Source organism: Penicillium verhagenii (assembly GCF_028828195.1).
Source record: "Penicillium verhagenii strain IBT 33310 chromosome Unknown utg000003l_segment0_segment0, whole genome shotgun sequence".
Taxonomy (NCBI): domain Eukaryota; kingdom Fungi; phylum Ascomycota; class Eurotiomycetes; order Eurotiales; family Aspergillaceae; genus Penicillium; species Penicillium verhagenii.
Window position 1 is genome coordinate 677,272 of NW_026643167.1, and position 17,479 is coordinate 694,750.

At 47.6% G+C, this 17,479-nt stretch overlaps 5 protein-coding genes across 5 annotated transcripts; 2 read left to right on the plus strand and 3 right to left on the minus strand.

Annotated features, from left to right (window-relative positions):
* Positions 1 to 413: 413 nt before the first annotated feature.
* On the minus strand, positions 414 to 2,735 carry N7466_001659 (Zn(II)2Cys6 transcription factor; the record flags this gene model as incomplete). Its single annotated transcript, XM_057161057.1, has 3 exons — positions 414 to 687; positions 788 to 1,584; positions 1,680 to 2,735. 3 exons carry the CDS (start codon positions 2,733 to 2,735, stop codon positions 414 to 416), a joined length of 2,127 nt encoding a protein of 708 aa, XP_057024342.1.
* Positions 2,736 to 8,251: 5,516 nt separating this feature from the next.
* On the minus strand, positions 8,252 to 8,995 carry N7466_001660 (phosphoribosylglycinamide formyltransferase; the record flags this gene model as incomplete). The annotated part of the gene is made up of 2 exons (XM_057161058.1): positions 8,252 to 8,500; positions 8,585 to 8,995. 2 exons carry the CDS (start codon positions 8,993 to 8,995, stop codon positions 8,252 to 8,254), a joined length of 660 nt encoding a protein of 219 aa, XP_057024343.1.
* An 896-nt stretch (positions 8,996 to 9,891) lies between these two features.
* On the minus strand, positions 9,892 to 12,543 carry N7466_001661 (RING-H2 finger protein; the record flags this gene model as incomplete). The annotated part of the gene is made up of 3 exons (XM_057161059.1): positions 9,892 to 10,020; positions 10,078 to 10,353; positions 10,411 to 12,543. The coding sequence occupies 3 exons, from the start codon at positions 12,541 to 12,543 to the stop codon at positions 9,892 to 9,894; spliced, it is 2,538 nt and encodes an 845-aa protein (XP_057024344.1).
* An 864-nt stretch (positions 12,544 to 13,407) lies between these two features.
* On the plus strand, positions 13,408 to 14,739 carry N7466_001662 (uncharacterized protein; the record flags this gene model as incomplete). The annotated part of the gene is made up of 1 exon (XM_057161060.1): positions 13,408 to 14,739. One exon carries the CDS (start codon positions 13,408 to 13,410, stop codon positions 14,737 to 14,739), a length of 1,332 nt encoding a protein of 443 aa, XP_057024345.1.
* Positions 14,740 to 15,369: 630 nt separating this feature from the next.
* Positions 15,370 to 16,947, plus strand: N7466_001663 (uncharacterized protein; the record flags this gene model as incomplete). Its single annotated transcript, XM_057161061.1, has 1 exon — positions 15,370 to 16,947. The coding sequence occupies one exon, from the start codon at positions 15,370 to 15,372 to the stop codon at positions 16,945 to 16,947; it is 1,578 nt and encodes a 525-aa protein (XP_057024346.1).
* Between the last annotated feature and the right edge of the window lie 532 nt (positions 16,948 to 17,479).

The window sequence follows — 17,479 nt, forward strand, 5'->3', positions numbered from 1 at the left end:
GACGGCAAAACTGAGCCCAAGAAAATGCGAATCAAATAGTCTTTCTTCGATAACATACTGTCTAAACAGTCGGGTATATAATAAATGTACACATCAAGTCATGACTTGGAGGTTGCCAGGGTATAGAGATTGAAGTTGGGGCAATGGAGGAGATGTAGGAGATGGGTTTTGGATATGAAGGGGTAGGCATTAGCATCAAGGATCGGAGATATAGAAAGGTCTGTAGGATAGGGTGGTAAAGGAGTGAAAGCGATGCGGGTTGACAGTAAGATGATGATTCTGTTGCATAAGATTTGGTCGGAGTTGGCTGGTTTGATGTTCAATAAGGAAATCAAACCAAGGGTAAGGGGCCTAGGCGGAAGTGCGGCCGGTAAACACGTCATCGGATCTTGGGATCAAGAACAGGACTTCCTTCAGGAGAAGCCACCGTAGCTGCTGCCATGGCTGCTACCAGGACTGAGCTCACCTCCTTCTTCGTTCACGTTCAATTTCCAGAACATGGCTTTCATGTCTCGAACATTAGCGCGGAAGTCGTCGCGGGGCTGCTTGAGGCGATCATCAGTCATGGCACGGACTTCACGGATGAGATCTGAATAGCCCTCATCGTCAGGAAGCCACCAATTCATGAGTTCGGGCTGTTGCCAAAGGGTGGAGAGGACTTCGCGGAATTTGGGTTGAATTATGTAACTAATTGAGATAGTCATGTTAGCTTCTAGATTGTATTCCAGAATGAAATAATGACGATGATAGTTTAATTAGTGTTGAGAATGCAAAAAAATCGACTCACCCAGTTTGTTCCATCCGGGCAATCCTGCGCCGACACCAGATTTGGTTCTTGCTGTCCCTGGGAAGAAACATGCTCGTGATTCCGATGCTATTCTTGAACCCAATGCAAGCCCCATTTCCTTTCTCCGGCCATCGGTCAATTGTTTCCATCAACTGGGCTTGCTCCCAGGCCAACTTTGTCAGGTCTGGCAGAAGAGGTTGTCTTAAAGCGAGCATGGTTTGGTATTTGTACATCAACTCGGTCGAAAGGAGATCAATCCAGATATAATTCGCATCCCACATGGCTCCCCGGTGGATCCGACCTGGGACGTAAGGATCCACAATATCGTCTTCGGTGAGAGGCTGCTGGTCTGGGTAGGAGCGGACAGTATATTCGCTGTCGTCGAATGCCCTCATGATATTCTTTGCTCGTTCAATGGTTTGGCCAAGCTGCTCGTTCTGCACAGCAAAATCTTCGAATGGAATCATGCCCTGCGACAGTTTGGCATACAGGGAAGCCATGTCCAAGCCGAATCGGCGATTAATCGATGCAACCAATGAGAGCTGTTTTCGTGCGTCGTCGGGGTCGAGAGCAGCTTGTTCTGCATCAAATTGTTCTTTAGCGAGATACCAATCTCGACTGAGAATTGCTTCCGTGCCGGCCAAGATCCCCGCAACGACGTCGAATCGTGCGTACCAGAGAAATATGTTGGTATGTAACTCATTTAGGTTGGAAGAGTCCGGCGTTAATAGTTCCCGCATTAATGCGTGTGCGGCTTGGTGATGGTCAATGAGGTTTACCCAATCTCCGGTGTATTCCTGGTTTGGCAATGACATTAGCAAGAAGTTTGCCCAAAGAAAGAGAGAAAGAAAGATGAAGAAAAAAAGAGAGAAAATGGGACAGATATCAATACCTCAAAGGTTGTCAAAACAAGAACTGTACACAACGTTGCCTCGCTATGTTCATCGCCAGAACCGAGGGATTTCCGTAAAAGAAGCAACGATTTATTATAGTATTTGAGAAATGTAAACAGTTTTCCACCCGGGGTGTTCAAAGTGTGGTGATATGCCGCGAACCCCACCAGGGCATATAGCAAAGGCTCATATTGTAGCGCAAGTTCGATGATGCTGTGTTGAATAAAGGCCTTACTCGATTGCCTCAAGAAGAAATGAGCGGGTGTGATAAAGTCCTGATGGAAATTCAAATAGAACCTCAAATCATCTGGTAACCGGGCCGCATTGAGCATGTCGGTCGTGGACTGAGTGATGCTGGCCGACCGTACACTCACTGACTCAAAGCGTGACGAGGACTCGGTAGAGGGGGAGCTGCCCGGGTCCATACTATGATAAAAAGATCCTGATTCGGAAACCTGCTTGAGACTTGGTTTTCTTAGCGACTGTCCGCTCTGGGTTCTGTGTAGGTCTGGCCGAGAAGTGCCGGCGGTGCTGGTGGGGGATGAGTGAGAACCGAGGCCGGCACCGTCGGGTTCCTCCTCATCAATGATCGGCTCCAGGGGGCTAATCTCATCGAGATCCAAACGACCAGAAGAATCACTTCCTTGAGAGGGAGGGCGCGCACCACGCGATTTGGTGGACGAGCGAGGGACCCCCTTGGATGGTCCAGATGTGGGGGATGGGTAGACACAGTCCCTACTTCCCTTCCGGCAGCGCTCGCAGACGGGACGAGACTCGTCGCATTTAATTCGACGAGAGCGACAGGTAAAGCAGCCGCTACGAGTTCGTTTGTGTTTCTTGGGATCCGGAAGAGGTTGAAGCAAGGACGATTGCTTCGGGTATGAGGGCGCGGCCACGGTCATGGCAGGCGGCGCGGCGGAGGGATCGTGCCATAACGCCAGGTTCTCGGGATACTGGGTGGAACCGAACAGCGAGTAGGCTGACATGGTCGACTCCTGCTGCATTGGATCGAACAAGCCAGCCAGGGCGGCCTGGGATTCATAATATGACTCCATGGTAAATGGTTCGTTCCAGTAGTTGAGCTCCGTGCAGATCTTCCCCCCGCAAAACTAGCGTGATGCCTTTTCCCCCTTTCTTTGGATTATTGCATCATTTAAAGTCAAGAGATATTAGGGCAATGTTGAAGGAAATGGAAGGAGGGAAGGGGAGGGACAAGAAGCTTGAGAGAAGCGGATATGGTCAAGTACCAAGAAAGGTGTGTGTACGGAGTAATGGATGTGCAGGTGGGGTGAGGTTGACCCAGAGTCCCAGAGACAACCTTGGAATCCAGAATTTACACTGCGGAGATTAAGCAAAGAAGAGACTCTTTTTTTTTTTTTTTTTTTTTTTTTTTTTTATTCCACCAGGATTCAAAGGAAATAGAGATGGGTTCCAGTTTCATTTTCATTTTCATTTTCCACCTAGTTTTAATTAATCATTAATTATATTTTATGGATCTCGATGCTATTTTGGGGTACGTCCGGGCTTCAACACCCGATCGTTGATCGTGATCATCGCATGTTCTGTAGAGAGAAAAAGAAAAGAAAAAAAAAGGAAAAAAATTATTTCGACTCCGAGCAAAAATGGAAGATAGTAAGATCCATCTAAGCAGTTTGTAAGGTCTTTCTTATGGGGATTATTCCCAATCTCAGCTGATGCAGGAAATAAAGCCTCCGCATCGTTCTTACGTTCTTACTCGGCGGACTTGGGCGGAGGTCGCGCAGGGACATTCCAATCCGGACGAACTAGGGCTAACGCCAGATTTTTACTTGGGCATTTATCAGAATTTCAAAACAGAAAATTACCCCTTTTCTAGTCATGAGAAGGAAACAGAAAAGAAAACCACACATGGATCAAGAGAGAGAGAGAGAGATAAAAAGCAATATCAGCAAGCTAAGTCAAGTAGTATTATTACTCCATACCAGAAGTCAATGGTCCCTTGGGAATGAATGCCTACGTTCCCCACTCAAGATCAGCCACTTTGGGCTTATTTTTATCCTTAATCCCTTTAAAGGAGCCTCGGGATCCGGTGAATTCGAACATTTAAAAAAAGAAAAAGGGAAAAAAAAAACATGGTACATAAAAATTCAAAAAAAAAAAAAAAAAATAGGGGTCGGTTTGACGATCCTCTCCAGCCACATGTGTACGAGTGATATCACTGATGCCCACATGCAGGTGTCCTAGTTAATTCAAGGTTGGTGGCTCGAGCATCTCACTTTCCCAAGTGGGCTCATTGTAAGTACCATTATTATTTACAGCCTTGGAACCATGTCGGGATATCCATACATATGTATAGGTATGAAACTACATCAATATATCCAATATTTGAACTTCCATTGTACATGCATACCCAGGCAAGTCCACATTCACGGCCCCAAGATAGATATGTATGTTCCAAGTAGTATAACCAATACAAAATAAGACGCAATTTGAATAAACAGACATCTGGACCTCACAAGAGGGGGGCATGCGTGTCAAAGCGTCTAGCATCCACTAGACTATTAATATTCCGTACAAGGTTCCCGAGGTCACAACTCGACATGATCACTCAACCTTTCCCCAAGGGCCTTGCTCGGAGTCGAAGAGGAAAATTTCAGCAAAAAAAAATTATACTAGAGCTCTTTTTGATAAAAGAAAGGAAGTGCAGAATCTATAGTATACGGAGCCCGTCCGAATTCCGAATTTGGGGAGGGGGGTGGAAGCAGCTATTAGTCCTCAACCATGATTCGATTGGGCTTCAAGTGGGACCCCAAGAGGATACTTCAATAATCAAAATGGGGCTCTTGAGGTGATTTCCTTCTTGGCAAGAAATAAATGGATTTGGAGTCCGAAGCCTCTAACACCAAAAGAGAGATTCAACATGATTTGAAAGGTCGCCACATCCATGGATGTACTTCTGATATGTACAGCCAGTTTCCCGCATCATATCCATTTACTCGGCAAATCTGAAACTTTGCCAGTCATATCGCTGTATCCCGAGTAAAATGCCGAAAACGTTCTGTTCGTGACGGCGATCGGATTGGAAAAGTGGGTCCTGACCAGGGGACTCACGGATTCCGGTGGGAACTAAGCTTCATTCAGCTCATCAAGGTAATTTATGATACATGATTGGAGCATCCCCCAAAGACCCATCTCAGTGGAAAGAGAGAACACGGGGAATCCGGCAGAGATTGGGGGGAATATGGTACTGCTACTTACTACTAGTATTTAGTACGTAGATTTGGGAAATTTTGAACTTCTTGGTCTCTGGGGTTTTTCATTTGCTACAGGATACAGGCATTGTTACCGGATTGCTCTATTTCCCCTCAGCTTACTCCGTATTCTGTACGGAACTTTTCGTCTAACTAGAAGAAATATCGTGCCTGATCGACGAAGATTTGACAGACCAGAAAAAGGTGGGCCATGAAAAAAGACGCTATGTACATAGTACACATCAAAGAAGCCAAGGCTTCTCTGCATTGGACTCCACTGGAGGTACTTAAAGTAAAGAATAAAAATAAAAGAAAAATAAAGAAAAAAACAGAATAATCGTATCCGTATCTTGCCATCAGATACATACCAACTCTGTATATTTGCATGTACTATGGACAACGTAGTAAATATGAAGCAGAAAAATTTATTCTTGTTGAAAATGTTATTTCCACATAATAAAATTACAGGAACAAGCACTTAGTTCAGTAGATCACGACAGCAACTAAAGCTGGCGGATCATCATCCTATTCGTTTAAGTAAATTGCAGGCTGCTCCTGTTCCGGGCCTCCACAATGCACCGACGCCCCCCGACATTTCTCTTGCCATGTGGGTGAAAGGTGATCCGGCCTTAAGTATACACAGATTCCAAAATCATAGTATGAATTACAGTAAGATGCCGTTTTTGTACTCCATACAAGACCGTGACAGACAGTGGGGTCCAGGTCCAGGTTCAGGTCCACACCCCTGTGCCCAGGTGGCCCCGCTCCTTGGGCTCGAAAGAACCAGGCGATCCTGGTTTCTGGGCGTTTTGGTCAAGCTAGCGCTATCACGCTGGGCCAAGATGGGGAACATCTCCGTTCAGATCTCATTCAACCCCGTACCAAACCGGGACTTGAGGGAAAGAAGTGAAAAGACTGCTTTCTCCACTTGTCATTGGAACAGCTCAAAAAATTCCGGCTTCCAAGGTTGTAGCCTCAATCACCAAAAGCTCGATCCCGGCCCGGTAAAAAGGGGTGCGTGGTTTGAAGCACTTGAGCTCGTATACTTCGTATTTTCCTTCCTCTTCAGCCCTACATTGGAACTTTATATGTTACTTGTGATTGTTCAAATGTGTTATTCAATGTTCAGGACCTAAAAACATTTGAACCTGGCTCTAAATACATATAAGAATTGATTGCTCTGTCAAGTCATACATATACGTAGCTGACCAGGTCATTCCCGCATGTTCCAAACTTCAACATCCCTTTACCCTCAACTCTGGGGAGCAACTTCAATGCTGCGAGTAAATTTACCTAGGTATTGTAACATTGAATGTGCTTTTGTGCTGTCTTGTACCAGGAAAGTACATATGTATGATAATACCCATACGTATGTATATCTATGTAGTACTTATACTCAGAATATGTTGTAGACCTTCAAATCTTTACTGCATTCATACATGTACATGTATGGCCTAATATGGCCTAGGCGTTGTTTGGTGCTTAGTGAATGTTCTCCAGGGGTACAGAATAGTGTACCCCGTTGATCAAAAATAGCCCTGGAGACTTATAGCTTGAGGGTTGATTAGTAGCTTGTAAATACATTACATAGTTCCAAGGCCCATCTCACACCTGGGCAGTTATCTACTAGAAAGTAGGCGTTAGATTCAAATGTTGTTTAAAATTGGAAATTTTCAACATTTTGGGCACTTTTTTTGATGCGTACTACATACCACACATACGTGGGAATGTCCTGATGTATACGGAGTATGGCCTTGGAACCTTTCAAAATTCAAATTTTCTCCAGGCTGGAAAATATCATCCAATTTCCAAATGCCACGCACTTAAGGATTCATACTCTCAAAGAGGCGTAAAGATCGGTCGATCCCAGGACCTGTCGGATACGACTGCCTTCAATTGAGTTGGCGCCGGCCGTTTGAGCTGTGGCTCCCATGTCTAGCGCCATGGGGCGGGGGGGGGGGGGTTTTTAAAAAAAAAGAAAAAAAAAACAAAGGTTGGAGAAACAAATTGTGGACTTTTAGAGCCCAAGCCATTGACTAAATCCACTCAGGCACATGCCACCCCCACCGGTAAATCCACCACGACCGTATCCCGGGGACGCACTACTTACTGACCTTTGCCTTTTCTAGGGGAACCAACCTTGGAAGGGATATGACCACATGAATAAGAAAGAAAAAAATGAATTTAACGCCTAACTCCGTCCTAGGCGCCAGAGTACTGCATTCCTAATCACCGTACACGGTGTTGTACTCCGTAGACTTGTCTTAACTTGGGGTAAGCTGCGGACTCTCCTACTTAGAACCAGTGGAGCTGATCGAAATCATCTGTAGTAGGAACCCCTGTATGTACGGAGTACGGAGTACGTAGCATGTACTACTATAGTCATGTCTGTCCAACTCTGGAGTTTCATCTCCTCATTGTCTTCCGTATGATTCTTCTCCTTTTGATTTTTTATTCATTTCTTTGTGATTTTGATTATGATCATCGGATCAACCTCTCCGTTGCCGCCGAGAGGGGGCCACATCAACCATGATGCGTTCAATCGTGATGGCCCCAGGAGTGTTGGGGGCCCCGATTGCTGATCCTCAAGGTTGCACTGCAGCGACATCCACCCTGAATCAGTGGCTTCGACCTTTGCCTCGGATTCGGATTCGTGCAATGGATATGCACATGTGACAAAGAGAGATGGATGCAATTTCGGATCCCTGCAATTCATGCAAGCCTCATCATTTTACTTTTTCGCGGGTTTGGAGTGGATTAGATGGGGTGGATTCGCTGGTGTTGGTGGGTTTAACTTTCTGTCGTTGATGAGCATTGCTTTCAATTCTCTTTCCGCGGCAATCTTAGCCGTTCGCTTTCCCAATGATTTTCCCTCCTTTTTGACGTCTTATTTCTTCCATCTCAGGGATATATTATCCTGATTGAATTTCCCAAGCCTTTCCAAGGTTGGATGATCAAACTCCATCTCCACCGGGCTTCCAAGATCCTCATGTTCAACCTTTCCTCGTACACTTGGGAGCGATTTTCAATTGCATCATTTGCAAGCTGTCTCCATTTTTCTTGGCTCATTTTCTCTCGGCTCTGAACGGTGGCAGTCCTTATCCGGGCGGCGGGGAGGGGCGAGGGGAGGCGAATTTTGCATTTTGTTCTAAGATTCGTACATGATATTTTAGAAATATAGTCATAAAATCGTCATCAGCCCGATGATCTACATCGAAGAAGGGGCTTGCTTGCCTCTAGTGGCAAGTGATGTGTTTGTTGAGTAGTGCCGGTACTACGGTGTTAGCGGCGACACTAAACAGATATGTAGACCTCGGGACAACCTTGCAAGATATCCCGCTTTAAGCTGAATTCCGGGCCGTCAGCTCCTTGAGTACCATACCAACTCCCTCGATGACGGTGACCCATTCCGTTTCGTGAACTCGCTTCCCAAAGGCCTCTAGATCCTCATCCTGGCCCTTTAGGAAGGGAATCTCCTGGACTAGAATGGGCTGGCCCATATCCACCTCGGAAATGACATCGTGGATCATTACACCCGTCTTATCAATCTTGCCTTCCATCCAAGCAGCATGAGCGCGCTCAATCGCATTCTGTACCATCCTGACATCAGCAAATAGGAGTCTTTGAAGTCTTGTGATATACCCCATTCAATGTGTATCTAAATTTGAACTTACCACACCATTGAAAGCGCCCGGGAGCGCTGGATGCAAGTTGATTATGCGCACATTGGCCACCTCAAGGGGCCTCAGAAATTCCGGCGAAAGGATGTGCATGAATCCAAGACATACAACCAGCTCAGGTTGATCAGCGAGGATCAAGCGAGCCAGCTCGGCATCGTACTCTTCACGCGCGGCTTGAACACCCTCGGGTGTAGCAGGGTGCTGCTTCTTGTACTTGACAAGATTGTGGTATTGGGTAGGAATGCTTGCTTTCTGGGCACGTTCCAGTCCGAAGGCATCTTTCCGGTTGGAGAGGACGCGAATAATGTTTGCGTTGAGGGTACCGGCTGCGACTTGATCGATTACTGCTTGCAGGTTCGAACCATTGCCGGAGATGAGAACCGTGGTCCGGATTTGTGTAGTCATCTTGGTGATATGGGAGGTTCTAATAAGAACTTATGCTTGTCGTGGGCTCCGTTCGAGGAAGAAAGGCGCGGGGCTTGAAGTTTCTCGGGACTGTGTGGTTTTTTTTTCCCAGTCAGAAGTGAATCGGATCAAACCTTGAGGTACCGATTTTGAGCTTCAATTTGTTCGAATTGAGCAGAGCTCAACCTGAAGATTTATAGACATACCAGTGCAATCGAGACGATAAAATTGCATTTGAATGATGCTGAGCTTCCATGCCGCACTGGGAAAGTTCTACCACACGTGACCCGCGGGGTACCCGGCGGGGCATGAGAGACCTACTAGGTTAGTAACTAGGTTAGTAACTGCTAACTAGTAGTAGTATACTACAAAGTACTAATTCTAAAGGCAAGTACATCCAGGCACATAATGTACTGCAACCTCGAATGCCTACTAGTAGTATCATTAAACATGGGCTGCATAACATTGGAAGATTGATAGTACTGAGAGAGTTGAGAGTTCTAATGAAAACATGTCCACCACTTCTCTTTAATGAGGTCGCCTTTCTTTCTCCTCGCTACATTGGAGCACATGATAGGTTATTATTTCTTTCTGCTTGGAAAGAATGTTGGAAGCCGCCTGGAGGAAGGTCAAATCAACTGAGACTAGATGTTTAGCCGTTTGAGAAATTATACAGCCTGTAGGTCTTGTATGGCAGGATCACAAACAAATGCAAACGAAAGACGCCAAAAAATATGAACAAAAAAGAAGCATTTGGAACTGAATGCCGGGGGGATATCAATAAAAAACGAAAAAGTCGTTAGAGCTCGAAGCAGACGCTGAACGCTGAATTCCAATTGGGGGGAGGTGGTCAAAAGCCAATGGCCAAAGGAGACTTGTTGGTGATGCAAGGCACATCAAATAGCGGTAACTTCGGGAGCGGAAGCTGGGATAGCATCAGGAGGAGCAGCATCATCGTTACTGGGTGTTTCATCGACACCCTCGCCTCGGCATAAAGGACATGAGTTTCGCCCAGTCGTCAGCCACTAATGGAAACAGTTAGTCTCACCGCATGAAGCAGACATGATACAAAGTAAACAGACCTGGTCAATACAGTCCCGGTGGAAGACATGCTTGCATTTCACAAGCTCCCGGACCTCTTCGGCTACTTCGTAGTCACTCAGACAGATCAAACAACGCTCTCCATCCTGAATATGAATGGCGCTGGCGCCATTCACAGATTCGGCGACCAATGACCCTTCATATTCAACGAGTCGGAATAATCCGCCTGCGGAATTAATGTCGGCTTGGGTGGCAACGGGAGGCTTTGCTGGGCCCAAAAGTGACGAGAGAAGAATCATGTCCTCATAAGTAGGGTTCTAGACGCGCCTTAATTAGGCAATGAATGAGACGGGTATATTCGAGGAAGGACATACATCAGTGAAGAGACTAGGGGTTGTGAGAGCCGGATGGTTTTCTGATAAATTAGTTCCAACAACGTAGATCAGCCAGCTTCGACCCCCGCTTGGGGGAGGTTGGTCGGGCTCAACCACGCCGTTGCGACGGACCGATCCAGAACCAAGGGCACGGTGGCGAGCGTACTCAGAATCGCTTCGACGACGGTGTCGTGCAGCGCTTGGTGGTGGGACTGTTTCATCTATAACGGGCTGCATAGAGCGATTCTCGTGCAGCTGCGGTAAAATGCTGGGTGACATGGCCGATGCAGATGATGGCAGTCGACTTGGCGTCGAGGTACTAGATGACACAGCTGACAAGCCCTGCTCAGCTGGTGTAGAGGGAGGAGGGTGAGGACCTGGAGGGCTCTCTGATAATGCGGAAAGAGGAAAATTCGGCAGGCCGATGCGAGAACCGACATCGGATAATCTCCTGGATGTGTTTGTGCCGGGGTGCCGTAACAAATCCGGTAGATTGGGAACCTGGAACCCCGGGGAACCCGCAGAACGTGGAACATGCAGTCTTGCGCGTCTATCTGTTCGATGTCCAAAATCACCCGGTGCCTCGTGTGGTCGTGGGATAGTACTTGGTGGAAGAAACGGCAACCCAAGCAGAGCTTCCAGTCCCGGACCTCCTGGAGCCGGTGGGCCTTGCTCACTTCCGGTCCCATTGCTACTGCCAGCTTGAACCGATCTGACACCGACAACGACCAAGGTCACTGTGCGTCCCTCGGTCGTATCTGCGGGCTCATCAACAGACATTCCATCCGAAGGATGTGCGGGGTTCTCAAATCCATTATTGTTACGGCCAAGTGGATTGACACCAGCAGGAGAATCAGCATTTGCGAACCGAAAGACTCGTAGAAAATTGACCGGAGGTGGAGGACCATCATTTGCAGAAATGCTCGGTCCCTCTGTCGATGCCGCCGGCTGAGCTTGGGCAGATGTAGCGCTCTGCAAGCTCTGAATGAAGTTTTCAAGTGACCCGCCTAGCCCATCATTCCCAAGTGCTTGTATGTTTGGTAAGGGCGGTCCATTGGCGCCAGACAATTGAGCTGCAATTGCAGCTGCAGCAAGCTGTAGAACCCGAGAAAGAGGTGTTGGCTCTTCTCCCCGCAAAGATCGTGTGGATCGTGCTCTTAGAAGACCAGGCAGGCGGCGCACGAATTGGGGATTGCCAGAAGGAACGGTGGCATTGGCGTGAATGCTGGGCTCAACCGAATCCAACTCATGTAAAGGTTCTCCAAAATCGAGGCGAGTATCCATAGCACTGGGGGGTCTATCACTCATGGATTGTCCATACGATAGTCGTTGGGATTCGTCATGCAGTGTTGAAACATTTGACGAAGGTTGACCAAACATGTGAGATATCGGTGTTGACAAAGAATGGCGCACTCGATGCAGGCGAGCGCTCCGGCGCCAAGAACTTCGACTAGGCTCAGCTAGTCGTTCGGTGGTATTATCAAGAATAGGGGGCCCTGGTGCCGTATCCACCATGACCGATGATTCTGCACGTGGGGGAATATGATATTGCCCCCGAGCGGAACGTCGGCGGCTGATCCCCCGAGAACCAAGTACACTGAAGGGGCTGAAGCGGCCGCTGCTATGCGTCGATTCGGACCTTGGTGGAGTTCTCGATACCAACCCATGGCGGTGTGCATGTCCCTCCGCAGGCGTCTCTTCCTGACTACTAAGAAGCCCTCGGATGACTGAGTTGGGGAGGATCCTAGAGCCCAGTCTTGACATAGTAGATTGTCTCCTCGCCGCCATGCGTGTTATGGCTGCAGAACGATATTCCCGCTCATTTCCCTCCAATTCTGATGCATCTTCCTCTCCGATGCTTCGCATTGAATGCGACCCTCCTTCGGAGTATCTTATCGGCTGTTGCCTTGTTTCGGGTGGCCCATTCGTTTGGTTCGAGAAAGATTCATGTTGACTATTTAGATCTGTTTCCGCTGAGGATGAGGTGCCGGCCTCTCCATTCTGTTCATATAGTTGCCTGTGGTTCATGTCTTCATCCCGCGTTCCGGGGTCACGCACAATCGAGGCCGGGTTGAAGTAATCCGGGTAGCCAATATCGGATGGATTTCGAGCCGTAGATGAAGACTGTCCCATAGTAGCAAGTTCGGGAAAGAATGGTTAAGTTGTTGATGAAGATAGAGATCGTCCACTGTCATAGAAATCCCTGGGTTACTAAGAGCGACCGCATCAGCATGGAAAGTCCGCTTACCAAAAAGTCGCAGTAAAGAACGAACCCTATGACAAGTCCAGCGTGATCCGGTACATCCGCAGAGTGCCGATGTTTAATACCAAAGATGGAATGGCGCTGACTTGGAGATGTTCACTAAGTACCGATTTGGGGGGGGGGGGGGGGTTCGTCTCGGAGTTTCGGAAATGGCCAGTGTAGTAACAATAGACAATAGTAAAGCGTAACGGCAGCGGAGCGGCAATGAGCTTGTATGCAAGCAATGGGAGCCGAATGAGCGATACAAACTACTTGTTAAAAGGCGAGGCACAAAAGCTGTGGTAGTCTCGAACGGTCTGACGAGCCCACAGTCGAGGCCACAGATACCCACCGAGCGTTGGGAGGAGGTAGCGATCGGGGGATCCGCTGATGACGACGCCCAGGGGGCGGCCGAGACTGTGGGGAAACAACAGAAAGCGGTTGGTGTGAGGGTAAAGAAAAAGAAGAGAAAAAGGAGAAAGAAGGAAAGAAAAAGGAAAGAGTGATGTTGAGAGAGACAAAGAGGTGTAGCGATAAAGGTAATGTTTGCTTGCTTTGCTCAAGGGACTGTCTTAGTCAACAACGGGAACTGACCTGACTGCAGAAGCTAAATGTAACTTTATTTTTTTTCCATTTCAACACATTTCTTCGCTTTCAAATTTTCTCTCACGTCTCGTTTTACCGCCAACTCCTATTTGGTGGGGATTTTAGAAACAGCCCTGAATGAGATTTGTGGTACCGTGAGACCGAAGCACATGGACCCATCGTCGCTCACATGCTTTGAGTTGCCACTGCCTCCCTGGCTCCAGCAACCGAGCACTATCCTCGCCCCTGGTGGTCGAAAACGCAAAAAGGGTGCTGCATGGAGCACAGAGGGGCAAGAAAAGAAAACCACCAGAAATAAGAAAGGCAAGAAAAGCAACAACGATGAGGGAAGTGCATTGGCACATCCCGTAGGAGAGCCTCTAGCCCTCACACCCAATGAAGCCCATCAATACCGAGCTGCCGGTCTTCCGCTTGACCAAAATCTGCCAGGAGGTCGGTTTCCCCACGAGCCTGTCAAAGAGAAAAAGCCCAAGAGGCGTCAAACTAGGCGACCCAACCCAGATTCAACCGACTCTGGAGTTCTAGAAGACAATGACCTGGCAGGCAAGGACTTGTTTTTACAACACCTCAAAACGCTGAATAGCCTACTTCATCGCTTTCTCATGGACGGTGACTACCCCAGAGCAGGACGAGCACTGGGTCTCCTTTTGCGAGAAAACTTCAAAGGGTCCTCAATAGATGTGCGCCATGCAGGAAAATGGCATTTCGGAGCAGAGATATTGCTGCTCCGAAGGGCTAAGCACCAGCCCGGTAATTCCAATGAAGTCGCTTCCACTCCTGCATCATTCACTATCAAGGGATTTGCGGAAGCGAAAGCATTTTATGAAAGGCTGGTTCTTGCTCATCCATATTCGAAAACCGCTCCGCATGCCGTCTCTGCTTTCCATTTCTATCCTGCCATGTTTGGCTTATGGATTTACGTCACCCAGGAAGAGAGCAGTTTGGAGAGAAAGAAAGTTGAGGATGATAGAGATTCCGATGAAGAAATGTCTGAACACGAAATTTCCGATCATGAGGATTTGGATTATGAGGATCGGGTCTTGCACAAAAAGCAGATACGTATTTCAGCTATTCGGGCCCGGGAATTGGAGCAGGCTCAGCAAATCGCAAGACGGATTGATACTCTTCTTGAAGCGCCCCCATATTCAGAATACGGAGATTTGCTAGAAATGCGAGGCATGGTGTCTCTTTGGATCGGTGACTTGCTAGTTTTCTCCCTGGCACCACCCTCGCCCTCATTTCAGGATGGAAAGCAAAAATCCGATAGTACACATTACTCCCAAAATGTACATCCTGTACAAAGATTGGCAGAGGAGAAGAAGGAACAGAGGCGGTTACAGATTGACCAGGCACGAGAATTTTTGCAGCAAGCCAAGCTACGCGGCATTCGAGTCGCATGCGATTTGAATAAGTTTGATCTCATCAAGGACTCTCATAACGATTCGGAAGATTATTCACGAAAAAAATACGCTGATACCTAGGTCAATTGGGGATCAATAACCTTGAACTTTGGAAGGCGCCTGTGGAAATCTGTATGTAATACCTACTAGTAGGTATCGAAAACTCAACCTTGGATTTAGGTATATGTGTGTAAAATGTATACTACCTACTAGTACTAATACTAGGTAAGGCCCCAATTTGTTATGGAAATAATGTCCGCAGGTGGCGCCTTCTAAGGCTACAAGCTTTCCTGGGGTCAGTATGCATACCTAGTAGTAAGTAGTAGCAAAGTAAATTCGTCAATTTATCGATTTATCGATTTATCGATTTCCTTCACCCGGGTACAACCCTTGAAATCAAATCAATTGCCATTGAAAAAAAAAAAATACCCCTATTGTACACAATACAGTAATCCACCCAATACTAGCTACTTCGTAATGTTAAATCATGGAAGCTCATCCATCAAGACCAGTTGACTGACGTTTCAAGTTGAAGCACAACTTGAGGTCTTGCGTCCACGTGATTACGCGGTGATCTCGCGTCGGGTAGGCTTGACCACTCTTCACCCCCCTGGATACTTTTCTTTCTTTTTTGTGTCAAAGACCCCTGCTGTTAGAAGTCGTATTCCAGGACTGATCTCGAAATTACCAGGTTGTTTTTGCGCATTCATCATGGGAGTGGGCGACTACGTCCACTCCAAAGAAGTCGGGCAGCCTCGTGCACCTGCTGACCTAGGACCGTCGCATCGCCAACTGCGGGGCGCGCAAGCAAAATTCGAGGTGCCTATCACCCAAGTGGATGATTTCAATGCTCACGGGAGACCTGCTCCACTCAATTCTCTCGGAGCAAGGCCCATTGGACAACAGCCTTTTACAATACACGCTGAAAATGTGGCTCACCGGGATGCATTTGATACGGACGCTGAAGGCGTCGATGATTCAACAATTGCGGGCACCAGTGTTTTCGGATTTGACGATGGACAAGCTCATGTCACGTCTAACTCAAATGGTCGCTACATAGATACCTCTCCTCGTCCTTCTTACTTGCCTCGCCCTTCTCGGCATTCCCGGGCATCTTGGTTTGATGGTATGGGTGATAAGGCCATGAAGAAAGCGGGCTTTGACTCCGATGACGCCGATGATACTTCCAGTCAGGTGACTTCAACGGCTCCTGCGGACGATGAAAAGACCGATCAACAACAGCAGGAAAATCAGCCAAGCAGCTGGTACCTTGCTCACAAGCACCGTTCAACAGAAGAACCACTCAGCAAGCGATTGGAGAATTTCTGGGCTGCAAGTAAGAAGGCGCCTAGATCGGCGGATCACCAACAGGTTGATACTTGGCAAATGACTTCTGTGGAACCTGTCAATGAGCCTAGCCCACCACGAAAGTTGGGACATATGTTACCTCATACAGCCGCTAGGAAGATCATACTCCCCCACAGCATGTCCGCGACGCCAAGAACGCGTTTTAGCCCACCCAAACCTTCCTTGCTGGATCAATTAGACAGATCTCCAACCCGCCACGGCTCTGAACCGCCTCCGCAGGCTGGGCGAGCTCTCAGTATCACAGCCTTTGCGCAGCCCGACCACAGTGACGATGAGGCCGGCATTGATGAAACTATTCGTCTGAGCAGCAGACGAGATAGTGACCACTCCTCAAATATCTTTGGTATCACAAACATGTCAGATCTGGACCGCGATGAATCTGTGATTGAAGCCGGACAAGATCCATTCCTCGCTCAGTCGGCCTCCAAGCGCGGCCGTCGCAACACGGTCATTCATAACAACAAGCGCGAACTGGAGTCGGATTACCCACCACAGCAGCTGTATCAAAAGTCATTCGCCGAGCTACAGGCTGAACCATTCGAGAAAGCACCATCACCCACTCCTTCCCCCATCAAGTCACCCTCTTTGCCACCCGATCCTATTTTCGCGTCGAACAGCGAGTCATCAGACAAGGCAGCGTCTCAACTTTTAACCCTCACAGACCAAGACCGCCAAATTTACCTGTCTCATATGACTGTGGATGAGTGGGAAGACTGCGGAGATCAGCTCATCGATCAATTCAGCCACCTTCTCATGCAAATGAAAAAGCTGCGTCGCGCCCGTCGAAATACAGCCCAGGTGTTTGAAAACGAAATCAAGCGCCGTCACGAACAGGTCGAGACGCAAAATCAAGATCTCTCCGCAAAGCTGGATGAAATGAGAACCGGGGGCGCGGAGGTACTTCGTGGACGGAATCAATGATTTCCGGATTTCTCACCAAGGCTGGCTTTCTATCCATGTCTGTTGATTGGTTTTTTTTACAACTTATCATATGTTGCATATCGTTTTGTGTGTTTTTCTTTTTTCTGTTTCATTTTTATCTACTGATCGAGACGATGTGTCTATTTATGCCCAACAATACCCACCATTGCACCCGTTAACGCCCTTTTACGAATGTGCTTCTTCGTTCCAGCCACTGTCACTTCTGTGGCGCGCCTATAAGAAAGTGAGAAGAGAAGAGAAGAATCAGGAGATTGAGGAACTTCGTATTTCTTTATAAGTGTATATCTGGGGTGTCTCTATACTTACTAGTATTTCCGAGTAAAATTACAAAGAAATTTTAATGAAATATTTTCCGCGTTTCCCATTAACGTGTCACGGGATAGGAACTTGTGAACTTGTTCGCCGCACGGAGCTCGGACCGGACATGGATCCGCATGAACCTATCAGCTGGACTTGGCGGAGTCACTTACGACTTAGCGCCATAGGGCCAAAAGTCGCCCCTTGTAATAGA